A 14,155-nucleotide genomic window follows, 5' to 3' on the forward strand; every position below is an offset into this window, starting at 1 on the left:
CCTGGCTTGATTGACAGGTGGAAGATAGTTGCGTATAAATCACGTTTCTGTCTTCCACCATTTCCAGCAGCACATGTGCAGGGGGAGAAGCGCAGAATGGCAGCAGAGAAGAGACCACATCAAACAAGATTATGTTGCAGATGTATAGATGTCAGCTGAACATTACATCTGACTCAACTAGCATAACGCTATTTTTAACGATGTGCGGAAATCCCCTAAGGATTCAAAAGGCCCTGATCCAAATTTGAATCAATTTATCTTCTTGATTGTAAAAGATTTTGCATCAGAGATAGTAAGAAACTTTACTATTGTTTAATAATTTCTACACAGAGACCAGCTGCAGAGGAGGGGCAAGAGGCTTGGGAAAAAAGTGTTCAGAAACAAAAAAAGATCTGCATCACATACAACTTGAATTGTTAGTGTTCAACTGAAGTATGTGATGGCCTACTGTTGTCTATGTGTGCAGAGTAGATGCTCTCTCTCTCTCTCTCTCTCTCTATATATATATATATATATATATTCTTTGCAATGATATTCTTTGTATCTGTACTTCCTTGGTGGCACTCAGCCAGAATTTCCAGGGCCGAACTATTTGTTCCTAGTAATCAATTGGTATATTGTTTGTCTAGTACTCTGAGGTCAGATGGAAGAAGCTTTATTTCCTCCCTCTATTTTGAAAGAGAAGGAAGCCAATTTTGTCCTCTTTCCTTGAGGTGGAGAGTCCGTGCGCTACATTCTAGAACATTAGAGCTACCTTGTTACGTTACTCAGATGGGCATGACAGGGTTTTATTGTGATTTTGTTACTTAGTAAATATTTGTTAGTTTTATATTGGTATTATCCCCTTAAATCCTGAAATGATCAGAAGAAAGGCAAATATATAACTATTTGAAATAATAATTAAGAATTGCGGACCCCATTAAAGTACCCTCATGGATTCACTGAGTCTCCAGTTTAAAAAATTCTTGTAATTGTAAATCGCCAGCACAAATCATGATCGCCTTAGGGAAAGAGCCATTCAAATATGGAACCCTTTTGTTTTTGATAGTTCTATAGATGACAAATCAGATCCTGTCCCGTCGTTGCTGTTGTAGGGTACTCCTGTACTTCTGTAGTGAAAAACGTAGTTAAGGTGTAGTCTAAAAAATAAATATATTGCCTTTATTTTAAGATTGTGCTTTGCAATATGGTTTTTATGGACTGAAGCCGTCATGTTTTATTCAGGCAGAGTGCTTGTAAATATCACAAGCATTTAGCAGGCTGAAGACAACTGCATTAAGATGTTCCCCAACATTGACATTTCGTCCTGCTGCATGCTTGTCATCTGAAAACAGGGCCCATTTTCTTATACAACATCATAATCCTCTCCAGTTGTGAAGTCATAAGTAGAAGATTATGACTTTCAGTGAGGAGTAAGTGCCAGTATTAAGAACAGATGAAGCCTTAAAGAAACAGAGATCTTGCTTCTTGGAATATTTTGTTTCCTTAAAAATATGCCTCTGCATATTTCCAAGGTTACAGTTCAGCACAGTGCTTTATTTTCATATCAGGCATCCAGGAACTGTCTTAAAGAAATTAGTCAATTTTTAACCTCAAAGCAAACTGGAGGTGAAATTATTCAGCAAGATTCATCTGTATGCCTAAATCCCTCTTTGGCATGCATCTCTAAGCATGTTCAGAGCTGCTTAACTTCTCATAGATTTTTCTGTTACATAAACAAGCATGTTTAAAATATTTTATTCAGTATATAATTGTTGAACTGAATATACAGCGATATTTTATTACAAGCAATTTAGTTTGTTTTATTTCTACCTGGAATTTTAAATTAAAGTAATATTGCATGTCGTTTTTGTTGATAAAAATCTGATTAGGTTTTAGAGGTTTTGCTTTAACAGTATTCTTTGTCTCACTGGGAACCTCCACCCATCTGGCTCAGAACAATAACATCCTCTTGCTATAAATAAGTGTTCTAACAGAAAATAATAATCCCTAATGTATAACAGGGAAAATTATATTTGACTAGTTATTACAATTCTGGTTATGTTCTTCTGAATGTTAGAAAAATATTTTTGTTTCACTGATTTTTTTGGGAAAATTATACAGAGGCCATAATCCAGTAAAGCAACTTGAATTAACATCTGTGGCACATTTAGGTATATTTATAAGTCTATCCCACTGAAACCAATAGGACTTCAGATTTTTGACTGGATTAAGTCCATGTGGTAATAGCTTCAAAAACACCAAGTTAAATTGAAAGAAAGACTTACTGGTTGAATGGGGATTTGTTAGGGATCCTAGTAATAGAATCCCCCCTTCCTATTGTGTATGTTGTTATTAACTTTTGGTTTAAAAATATGCAATTAGTTATTCACATTCAACAAAATAAATGCAGTTGGTTACTAACATTCAATGTTTTCTTTTTCTGAGAGAATATAGACAACAGATAGAAAATTAAGATTTTAAAGAAGATACATTTTTAAAAAATCAGGTACAAGTAGCCTGTATGAAATAGTGTTTAGGATGTTTTGCTAAGATCTGGGAGACCCGGGTTCAGATCCCTACCCTGGATAACCCTAGGACAGATACTCTGTCTTAGCCTAGTCTGCCTCACGGGGTTGTTGTGAGGATAAAATACCAAAGAGGAGATTGATATCAATTGCCTTGAGTGCCTTGAAGAAAGGGTGAGATAAAAAATTAAGTAAGCAGATGTAATATTTCTGTTATATTGTAGAATAATGAGAACCATCGGACACTATATCATTTCTTTTCATCTTTTTAAAAACAGGGTTTTAGACCAAGCCCTCGTCACATTAGAAGACGTGTAATACCTCGCCTTGAAGAAACACAGCCCCTAGTGGAAACGCGTGAGCTGAGCGAGCAAGAAACATCTGTCAAGAAAAGAAAAATCAAGAAGAGTAGCAGAGTCCAACCGGAATTCTATCACTCTGTTCAAGTGACACCAACCCGAAAGCCTGTAAGTTTTTCTTCCTCTCTTGATGCAGTGATTCATAATGGTATTATGTGAGGCTGTCTTATATTGTATCAGACCATTGTATACTGTACCACAGGGGTAGTCAACCTGTGGTCTTCCAGATGTCCATGGACTACAATTCCCATGAGCCCCTGCCAGAAAACACTGGAAGGGGGCTCATGGGAATTGTAGTCCATGAACATCTGGGGGACCACAGGTTGACTACCCCCACTGGTCCGTTAAGGTCAGCTTCCTTCACAAAGCATCCATTGCCTTTTCAGTGTTTTTTCCCCTGTTTTCCGAAACCACTAAACACCAAAGTTTAACCAACAGTAAAGGTATCTTGCCCTTACTTTAACAGTAAGCTTTCCTTCTGCCCAAATGACATCATGTGTAACTCACTTGGAAACAAAATGTTAATGAATAGTACGTCCTCTGGATGTTTTGAGGAAGTGAATACTAAATAAAATAAAAAATCAGCAAGAAGAAACAGATAACAAGAAAAAAAATCCTACCCCCCCCCATTCTCCAGATACCTTTCTCACTCTCCGTGGTGAAGATAGTTTGTTACAAACTAGGCCTTACTGTGATTAGTTTCCAAGATACAGTAATGTAAGGCCAGCTTGGGCCATCCAAGGCAGGAATAATAGCTGTGTCTGATTCTCTGTCTGAAAGTTGGGCTGTAAACTGCATAACTAGCAGCTACTAGCTGCAAGCATCTGATACTGAATAGTGCTGATCTACTGAGATGGAGAGAGGAGGTTGCTGTCTTACAACACAATGCTCTCCAAATCCTCTGTCTACAATCACTGTTCTGCACCTGATATTCTGCATCTTAGCCAGCTTTGCTATCTGTCTCTGGGTATATCTATAAGGGAGACTGCTCTTCCACCAAAAAGAGGTGGATTGTGACACTTTTCTTACCTTCTGCAAAACGACTTCGCACCTAACAACAACAACAATGGGTTCCATAGCCACCACAATTTAACTGGTGAATTTAGTAATTTTGATAGTAATGAGTTCCGTTTAGAGGGGAATGTCAGAGTACATAATACTGATGTAAATTGACTAGTAATTGGATGCAGTAGCCTGTAGTCAACCATTCATGCATTGAATACAAAGTTTTCCCACCTTCTGATCCCTAGAAAGGTAATTTCAGGGGAACCAATATGGAGCAATAGCTGTGTGGTTGGGGGTGAGGAAAGACAAGGGGATGAAATTATGCTTCCTCTCTTCCACAAGCACAGCTCTGTTAATGTGGAAAGGGTTTTACCTTTTGTTTCTCCTCATTCCCTAAACCTATTTGCATAACTAAAAATATATAACTTAGTATATATATATCACTTATAATTGACATGTCAGTTATAATTGACATGCATACAGTATCTAGTCAGGTTGATGCACATCTAGGTAGTGTGGAATTCGAGAACATGAATCTACACCAATCTGGCCACCGTTCTTCCTCTGCAATGTTTTCTTTACCTGAAATAGCTAGTTAGGTCGCTGCGGAGGCATTGTACCCTTTTGAGGCCCCATTTCCAAACCTCAAGGAATATTTACAGACCAGGGATGGTCAACCTGCAGATGAGGCTTGGAGATCTCCTGGAATTGCTGCTTATCTCCAGATATAAAGATCAGCTCCGCAGGCAAAAATGGCTGCTTTGGAGGGTGACTCTATAGCACTTTATCCCACTGAGGTTTAGGGATACCAGCCTGCAGGTGGGATCTGAGAATCCCTTGGAAATACAGCTCCTCTACAGGCAGTTAGGCTGAAGGGAAAACTCTCCCCCTCACATGCGCCCCTTCAAAAGGAATACATGTGGCCACAGAAACCCCTTGGCTAGCACAGTCTGTTGCTTGGTTGGTGATGTCTGCCCTTCTGAAGCCTGATGCCTACTGTTGGTAACTGCAGTTCCTGTTATTGTCCACAAGGCCAAGTCATTGCCTAATAAAAGTGGATCACCTAGTTCCCCCCAAAGTCTCACTGTCTACTTTTCAGTTTTGTGTAAACTGCCTTGAGCCTTCGGGGAGGGCGGTATATAAATATGAATGAATGAACAAACGAACAAACAAATAAATAAATAAGGCTAACTCCACTTGAAATTCTGGACCACTTACTTATGCTTTTGATTTTGTAGGACCTTCCTGGCAAATAGGCCAAGCTTGAGAAAAGTCACTTCAGTTCCTATGTCGTCGTCCCCCCCCCAGCCATTTACACCATTGTTAACCATTTACAGTTTCAGGCTGTAAATATTCTTTATTTAGATCTTCCTGCACTTTCCAGACTTGCAGGACCCAAAATACAAACAGTTTCTGGTAAGGGCTGGCTAAAGCCCATAGCCCTAGCAGGACAAACCTGCATCACTCCACCCTCAATCTGCAAGCCTCTACCATCATCTCTACTATCACTGCTCATCTCTACAGTATAACAATTAGCTCTGCATTTGGAGGCATTGTACCATTTTGAGGTCCCACCTCCAAACCTCCAGGAATATTTCCCACCCAGAGGTAGTCAACCTCTATGTGGGGCCTGGAGAGCTCCTGGAATTACAGCTCATCTCCAGACTATAAAGATTAGCTCCCCAGGCAGAAACAGCTGCTTTGGGGAGTGGACAGGGTTGTTGTACAGAAGAAACATTTAAGGCCTTCCACGCAGGTTGTTGTGGAGATGAAACACTTGAGGCCTACTGCACCAGGGTTGCTGTGCAGATGAAATAGGTGGCAAAAGAACCTCTTCAACAGCATCCACTTTCATTTGCACAACAACCTTGCGTGGTAGGCTTCAAATGTTCAGACAGTTGTGGAGAAGAAACATGCATGACTTGGCTGCATCTGCCTTTGAGCAGTGAGGCTGGCCAAAGCAGTATTTTAAGTGAGAAGGGCTTTTATGTGTCCTCCCTGTCAGCCAATGCTTAGGCAGAAGGTAAAGCTTTCCCCTGCAAAAAGAAAGCACAATCATGCCCTCAGACTCCCCTGCATTGCTCTCGGAAATGCCTCCCTCCCCTCAGTCAGTGGCTGTTAGAGGCTCCCTTTGCAGCAGGTTTGAAGGGAGGAGGGGAGTGCGGAATCAGAAGTATGAATCACTCTATGTATATAAATATCTTGACTTTCTTCTCTCATCAAAGCTACCAAGGCAATTAACAAATAAAATACATAATATAAGCACATGTTAAAAGACATTAAAACCCATCAAAACATATAATTCAAACAATTAAAATGAAGTTACACACATCAGTGCATGGTTCGCACTTGAATTACTGGCAGCTGCTATCTTTTCCCTTTGTGACAAGAGCTATAAGTAGCTCTTTAACCCCCATTTGCCCTTATAATAATCTTTGTTTGATATGCTTTCAAATACTGCTTATTGTAGTATCTCACCTCTGATATACAGTACTTTAAAAATTTCATTATCTTTTAAAATTTGGTTTCTGTACCAAGTGTCATTTAACTGTGAAGTCCAAGGTTACAACCCCCCCCCCCGATCTAAAATCTGTCTCCCCACAGTGCTACTAATGATGTGCTCAGTTGGACAGAAAGAAAGTGGGACAAACTATCTTGATTTTTTAATTCAGTTTGCTGATATGTTCAACAGAAATAATTCCAGATAAAACAGTGTGAGGTGGAAAGCAATTCACAACTAACTTATGTTGTGCACACATTTTGCACACCTTAATCCTTGTGGCAATATTCATTTTTCTTTAAGTACTTTGGAAGACTGTATAAGGAAGGTTTATAAGAGAAACAAACACAAAAAATGAAAAAGGGAACTTGAAAAACTTGAATCTCTAATATCTGCTAAACCAAAAAGAGCTTTGTGTTGATTGACTGAAAACTAGCTTCTCAGCTAGAACTGGACTTGTGGGAATGAGTTTTTTTCAGTAGGAAGCTAAGTGACAATTGAGACAATTGACAGTGGAGGTGAGATGGGGGTGGGTTGGACAGAAGAAATACCAGAAGAGGAGTAATTTCCTATTAAGAGTATAAAGCAAAATACAACATTTACAGTACGATCCTGAATGTCAAATTGCTCTGGGTCGCTCAAGAATGATTAAACTTGAACTGAGTATAGAAAGGCAAGGACGTTTAATTATCAAAGGAAGATTACCTCAATATATAATAGTTCCAACAGCCACTTATGGCTGTGAAAGCTGGATGATGATGAGGAGAGTTGATTCATTTCAACTCTGGTGCTGAAGAAGGCTTCTGCAGATTTCATGGACAGCAAAAGTCACAAACAAGGAAATACTAGAGCACATAAACCCTGATATATCACTGGAAGGCAAAATCACAAAACTCTGGCTCACTTACTTTGGCTGTATCATGCAATTCAACTCAATGGAGAGAGCAATTATCCTGGCTAGTCAGTGGTCAAAGGAAACCAAGCTGAAAAAGAACACGGTAGTTCAATATGATCAAAATGGACACTGGCCAGAGCATTATACAATTAAAAGAAGTGGTGCAAGATTGGAAGACATGGAGACAGCTGTGCCATAGGTTTGCCAAGAGTGAGATGCGACTGAATGGCAGACATCATCATCCTAACCAAAGATATACCCTTCCGAATTCATTGAAGTAAATGGTCTTGGAAGAATGTAACACTGTTTAGTATAGCCATGTTAAAAATTTCTCTGTGTCTCTCACTTTATCATTCTTATAAACATCACTAAACATAATAAAGCTCAACATGGCAACTTACTCCCTACCTGATTGGCCCTCCCTGTGTGTGTGCCACCGAAAGAGAGAGAGAGAGAGAGAGAGAGAGAGAGAGAGAGAGAGAGAGAGCACTCTGCCAATGAGGGCCAGTAAGTTCATATTGCACTCTGCTAATGACCAATCAGCTCAAATTGCATTCAGGCAACTTACTCCCTACCTGATTGAAACCCCCCCTGGAAATATTCCCCCAATAGGAGATGGCCCTCAGCACGGAATGGTCTGTCCTGGTAGTTTAGCCCTAATCAGGTATAGGGGTTGTGTACTTTGGCCACTGAAGCGGCCATTCATGCGGTACCAAGGTACCAAAATAGGGTACCTTGATCTGAACATAAAAATAACTGCAAAATGGAAGAAATAGCTTTCCAACTATGGTGAACTTACTGCTTTGATAGGAGGTAAAAATGCTCGGAATAAAGAATGAACTGATAGGACTGAATACAGTTTTATTTACCAAACAAAGTAATGTATCCTCAAGTAATGTATCCCTTTTCTGTATACCATGCCCAGTGAACACCATGGGTAGATTTTTTGCAGGCATCATAAAGGCAGCCCTGAGATCACGGGGGCCATTCCGCACCCAATAAATATAGTGAAATACCTTATGAGGTGCCATATTTTTGGTGTTTTGCATGACATCGCCAACATCCAGCATCTAAGCAGCAAACTGGTAGCTACATTCTCCATTTTAAAGCGCTAGCTGGGGAATTGCATAAAGTGGATTCCCCCAACTAAAAAGCGCATGCTAGAGGAGAGCAACCAGCAAGCCACACGCTAAGGAAATATGTGGAGCCAAAGTAGCGCTGTCTCTACCTCCAATGTCCTGCGCTCACACCTGCCTCCCTCTGCCTTCTCCCGGGGACCTTTTTATTTTTGTTTTTAAAGCAAACTGCCTGGAGCAAAGAATAGGCATTATATTGTTCAGGCAAAGCAAAAAAAGTTCCCCCCAGTTAAAACACAAAGCATGCCTCTCTAACCCCCCCCCATCAGGAACGAGATTAATTTTTAAAAGATTCAAGGCTTGTGATTCCATAAAGGGTGGAATTATAGAAAGCACTATGCATCTATGATTAGACGCATAGATATTTCAATTGAGAAGTTTTACTTTAAAAAAATTAGCTGCCATTGCGGGCCCTTTAAAACATGGAGAAAGGTGATTGGCTACCTGGCTTGATTGACAGGTAGAGGAGAGTTGCGTGTAAAACATGTCACTCTCTTCCACCATTTCAAGCAGGCATATGGAGTGCTAAGAAGCTCAAGAAGGCGGCAGATGAAACCGTGAGAGCTGGAAGGTGAGGAATGGCTGGAGGTGCGTTATTTTTTAGCATTACACCACTTTGCTGGCATAACACTATTTTTTTCAACGTGCAGAACTGCCCTGGATATTGCACAATCACTACACTATAGCAGTTATTCACCTGGTGGTTTGTCTTGTTGATGCAGAAAAAGCCAGTTGTGAATGATTACTGTATTGAAACAATATCAAAATATGCAATGCAGCCCCCCCCCCCCCAGGTGAAACCAAGTGAGTGGATTTCAGTTTTAATTTTATTTCTGAGAGAAAACAAAGGTGATGCGATGAAATGGCAGATAAACCAAAGTTAAAAAGATTAGGGGCTGCAGTGAAGTGACTTGACAGAAGAGGGAATGTGACTGTCCAGCTGCTTAGCCAAGAGTAGCTTGAAGATGCCTGAGAAAGCTTGGCTTGGCCTACATTGTGACACAGGGAAATTAGGGGTAGCATCCCGGGATTCTTGGAGGCAGGAAAGGAGACAAGTGGCTGACTAACTAGGTTTATGAAAAAAAAGGCTTGTTATTTTCATCAGTTGTTAACTAAGAATTGTATTCACAGTTTATTGTTCTGTCAACTGAGCCTTATGGTTTTCCTCCAGTCTTGCCCAATTGCTCTGCCATCTTTGTATTTTTTCTTTCTTTCTTCCTCTCTGTTTTCCTCCTGCCCATGTTAGTCTAAACGTTTCCTATATTCTTGCCCTCATCTTCCTTTATGCCTTCTTCCTTTGCTCTCTTTTAAAAACACTTGCTTCATCCCAGTGTTCTGTTCTGAGGCTGAGAGGCTGACCCATCACAAGAAGAACTATTGATTGAGTAATTCTAATTGCTGACATGAGGAACAAAGCATCAAAGGTGTAGCAATGCAACATCTGCACAAATAGCTGTAGGCAGGTGGGTCTCTGCCATGCTACAGAGCTCCAGCATACTTTGGGAATGAAGGGATGCAATAATGAAAAGAGGAAAGTAGTCATTTTATTCTATGTCAGTGCTTGTCATATCCATTTAGCTGACTTCAACATATTCCTCAAAACTCACCAATAAAGCCATATGTTAGAGGGAATGCCGACTGAATGGTATTTTTGTTTCTGTTGTTAGTACAACAACCAGCCATATTAAAATCATTTTAGTTTATCCAGGATCCCACTTCCTAAGGGTTGGGCAATGTACTAATTGTTTTAATCAGCTAAGTTTTTTGTTCTAAAGAAAATTTTTAAAAAGTAAGAAATGTATTTTGTTCTGCAGAAATTTTTCTCCTTGTCATTTAAATTGAATTGTTTGTGCTACTGAAGGCATATTGGGGAGCTGAGGAAGAAGTATTTGACAACCCAGGGTCATCAGATCATCAACCTAGGATTTCCCATACCAAATCAAGAACCTGTCATGCCTTCCAGTGTAGAAATCTCTTCTGTCCAAGCTGAGAAATGTCATATTCCTTCTGTCCTGAATAGTTGACTTTCTTTAAGGCCCTTTAACACAGTCTGTCCTGTGACTAAAGAGATCCAAACTGATTGACCATTATGTGGGCATATCTCATACTGTTTGACTGGCTTGATTCATTTGGGCAATTTCATTTTTAAAAATTCTTTTCTGAGGGAAACTTGGCCATCCTTGGGGTTTTAAAGCACCAGTAATGTTTATTTTTTCTTCATTATATATGTCTAGTGCAGCTAAAGTTGACAGCCAGAGCAGCTTGACAAAGAAGTCCTATATAGAAGTCCTATATAAAGGTCTAGTTTTGATATCTTCTAGATATACTAAGGTTAAAAACAATGTTTGTTGATCATATACATCCTTGTTGAAGTAAGAAAGAATCTGGCATAAAATCAGTAAGCAAGGACCTGGCCAATCTCTTTATGCCCCCCGCAGGGCATTGTGCTCTGTGGGTGTGAATCTGTTGTAGGTCCCTAGCCCATGGGAGGCTCGCCTGGCTTTGACCAAGGCCAGGGCCTTTTCAGTTCTGACACTGACCTGGTGGAATTAGCTCCCGGGAAAGCTGATGGCCCTGATGAAACTAGCACGGTTCCTCAAGGCCTGCAGGATAGAGCTCTTCCTCCAGGTATCTGGTTGAGGCCAGAATATGGAAGATCTGGACCCCTCCCGGAGCCAGTCAATCCATCTGGCTACCCTGTGTTTTCTCCCTGAGGCACTTTTTAAGGAGTCTTGAGTACAGGAGGGTTTGTTACCATCTAGCGTGATTTAATGGGTTTTTAAGCTTTTTTAATGTGATTTTATTGTGGGGATGAATGTCACCTACCACGAGCCACTGCTAGTGAGAGTGGCAGGATACGAATTAAAAAAAAATAATAAAAAAAAACAACTGTAAAATGCAGTTACTAATTACATTTTCCCTAGAGATTTTCATCACAAAAATCCTAAATGCAAATTAGGTCCTTTCTGTTGGCTAGGGAATGCTTGGTGTAGGCCTCTTCCCATTGTTACTTTATTGACATGCAACAGAAAATGAGCATTGCAAAAAATTAAAAGGTGCCCTATTGACAATCTGTTTTGCAAAAAGACACTTCCCCCAACAAACTCCAGCAACTCTTACTGTATTAAGTGAGCTGCTGAGAGAATGAGAGAAGTTGAGCTTGGACCTGAATTTGTGCATAGAGGTGACCCACGCTTATATTCAAAGCGTATGGGAAGCCAAGAGATGGCAGTTATTCAGTGGTGGGGAGAGATGCACTGCATATCCTCAGAAGTACGTCATATATTATGGAACTCAGCCCTGATATTGAAGCAGATTCCTGGACTAATGAATCATGGCACAAATTAGGTGTGGGTAACAGGAGATAGTAAGAGGTTTACCTGTAACATGAAAGGGATGGGAAGAAGTTACCGGATGGAAAGTAAGGGAGGGAAGTCGTTGACTGTTGTGTGGAGGAGAAAATAATATACATGATGTCTGTTTGTAGTTTGTATTTGGGTTAGAGATGATGTCACTGTGTAATTTCTAAATAGGGTGCTAGTAGTTTGGTTTTTCTTTATTCAGAGTACTTTGGAAGGACAGCTGCGGAGTGCATTTGCCTAGCAGTAAGTGAAAGGCATAGATGCACATTACTGTTGCTTAGCTGTTATATTTGCTTAAGAGTTTGGTGACATAGATTTACTAACTGATCTTGAGCTAGTCACTTACCACTATGCCCCTGTGTTCCTGTGAGATGTGACTAATGCCCTCTAAGGTAAAGGTAAAGGTAAAGGTATCCCTTGTGCAAGCACCGAGTCATGTCTGACCCTTGGGGTGACGCCCTCCAGCGTTTTCATGGCAGACTCAATGCAGGGTGGTTTGCCAGTGCCTTCCCCAGTCATTACCGTTTACCCCCCAGCAAGCTGGGTACTCATTTTACCGACCTCGGAAGGATGGAAGGCTGAGTCCACCTTGAGCCGGCTGCTGGAATTGAACTCCCAGCCTCATGGGCAAAGCTTTCAGACAGCTGCCTTACCACTCTGCGCCACAAGAGGCTCTTGCCCTCTAAGGTATAAAGTCTATATTTATCATTTATTAGTATGTTAACATACTAAGATAACTTTACAGCACTAATGAAATACAATTAAATACTCAATAAAACCAGTCAATAAATTAATTAGATGATAAAAAGATAGCAGCAGTGAATAGGTCAATGATTCCCCCCCCCAAAGTGGTAACATAGCAATACAACATGGCAAAACAGCAGCACCATGAAATTTGCTATAAACCACATAAAGCCTGAATTATTTCTTTTGCTGTGATCAAACCTCTAATTAATTGAAATTCTCTTTTCCTTTCCATCCTGATGATGTGGGCTCAGTAGTCACACGAGGTCAAGAAGCAGAATTTCTGCCCATAAGCACCTGAGGAAACCAAGAGCTTGCAGAAATAGTAGGACTATAGCTAATTAAATCATACCTACTGAGAACAAAAAGATCCAGAGAGAAGACAAGCTTCTCCTAATACTGGGCAATCAGATCATAAATCCAAGCCTTGCAAATAATTAATTATGGTGTACTTAAGACTAAAAGGATCCTGAGCCAGCAGCAGAGTGTCAGGGCAGCCCCCGAGACAGCAGCTGGCGAGGAGGACGAGGAGGAGCTGTGGCCCGGTACCGACTGATCCACGGACCGGTACCAGTCCCTGGACCAGGGGTTGGGGATCACTGTGTTAGACCACCTCTCTTTGTCCACATGCCAAGACAGGAGACCATTTTTGGTTCTGTTTTGTTTTGATCTCAAGCTCCTGGCACTGTAATTGGAACAGTATGTTTTTATCTGCCTCTTGTTGTTGTTAGTTGCAAAGTCATGTCCGACCCATCGCGTCCCCATGGACAGTGATCCTCCAGGCCTTCCTGTCCTCTACCTTTCCCCAGAGTCCATTTAAGTTTGCACCGACTGCTTCAGTGACTCCATCCAGCCACCTCATTCTCTGTCGTCCCCCTCTTCTTTTGCCCTCAGTTGCTCCCAGCATTAGGCTCTTCTCCAGGGAGTCCTTCCTTCTCATGAGATGGCCAAAGTATTTGAGTTTCATCTTCAGGATCTGGCCTTCTAAGGAGCAGTCAGGGCTGATCTCCACTAGGACTTTATCTGCTTAGGATTCTTAAAATACTAAGAACAATTTAACATGGCTGAAAGATATTTGTGATACTTTTCAATAGTAAAAGTAGCAAAATATAAAATTCACATATCAGCTAATATGTTACTCTATTTCTCTCTAACATAAACACCAAACATAACTCAGTCCGAATTCTACCAGCTTACTGAATTCTCCACTCTTACGGTAGTCTCCACTATATATAGCTTTTGTTCATGTGCGTCCCATTATCCTTTTTGGTGGTGAAAAAACTGGTAGAGTACAGCCCATTGTTGTCTTATAGATGCACAGAGATTGTGGAGTATAACCACAGATGTTTCCTTTTCCTGCATTTCTACTTCAAGTAATGGGTGACAATATACTATTATATTGTGTATATAAAGCAGTGCCTTCCAAACAGGAAAGAGATCCATTTATACAGGATCTATGTTTGTAAATTGTCTAGGATACATCAGCATTATCTGTTTTTTCCTTCAGCTAGGAACTTTTTGCTAATTCATACTTGCTTCTAGGAAATACTTTACTGGGAGTAAGCACTAGTGAATGTATTTGAGCAGGGTTCTGAGTATATGAATGATTAATTATCTTCCTCTCTACAGATTAGCCTTGGAAAACTC

General features: G+C 40.5%; 1 protein-coding gene across 28 annotated transcripts in view; it reads left to right on the forward strand.

Moving 5' to 3' along the window:
- The window catches only part of DST (dystonin), a 404,883-nt gene that overhangs the window by 27,741 nt on the left and 362,987 nt on the right, over nucleotides 1-14,155 (forward strand). For all 28 annotated transcript variants that reach the window (XM_077308292.1, XM_077308223.1, XM_077308177.1 and 25 more), the window contains exon 3: nucleotides 2,786-2,974. In XM_077308292.1, the coding sequence (XP_077164407.1) occupies nucleotides 2,786-2,974 (189 nt within the window). The remainder of the gene's footprint in view (nucleotides 1-2,785; nucleotides 2,975-14,155) is intronic.

This window comes from Paroedura picta, chromosome 1, assembly GCF_049243985.1.
Source record: "Paroedura picta isolate Pp20150507F chromosome 1, Ppicta_v3.0, whole genome shotgun sequence".
In the NCBI taxonomy this organism is placed as follows: domain Eukaryota; kingdom Metazoa; phylum Chordata; class Lepidosauria; order Squamata; family Gekkonidae; genus Paroedura; species Paroedura picta.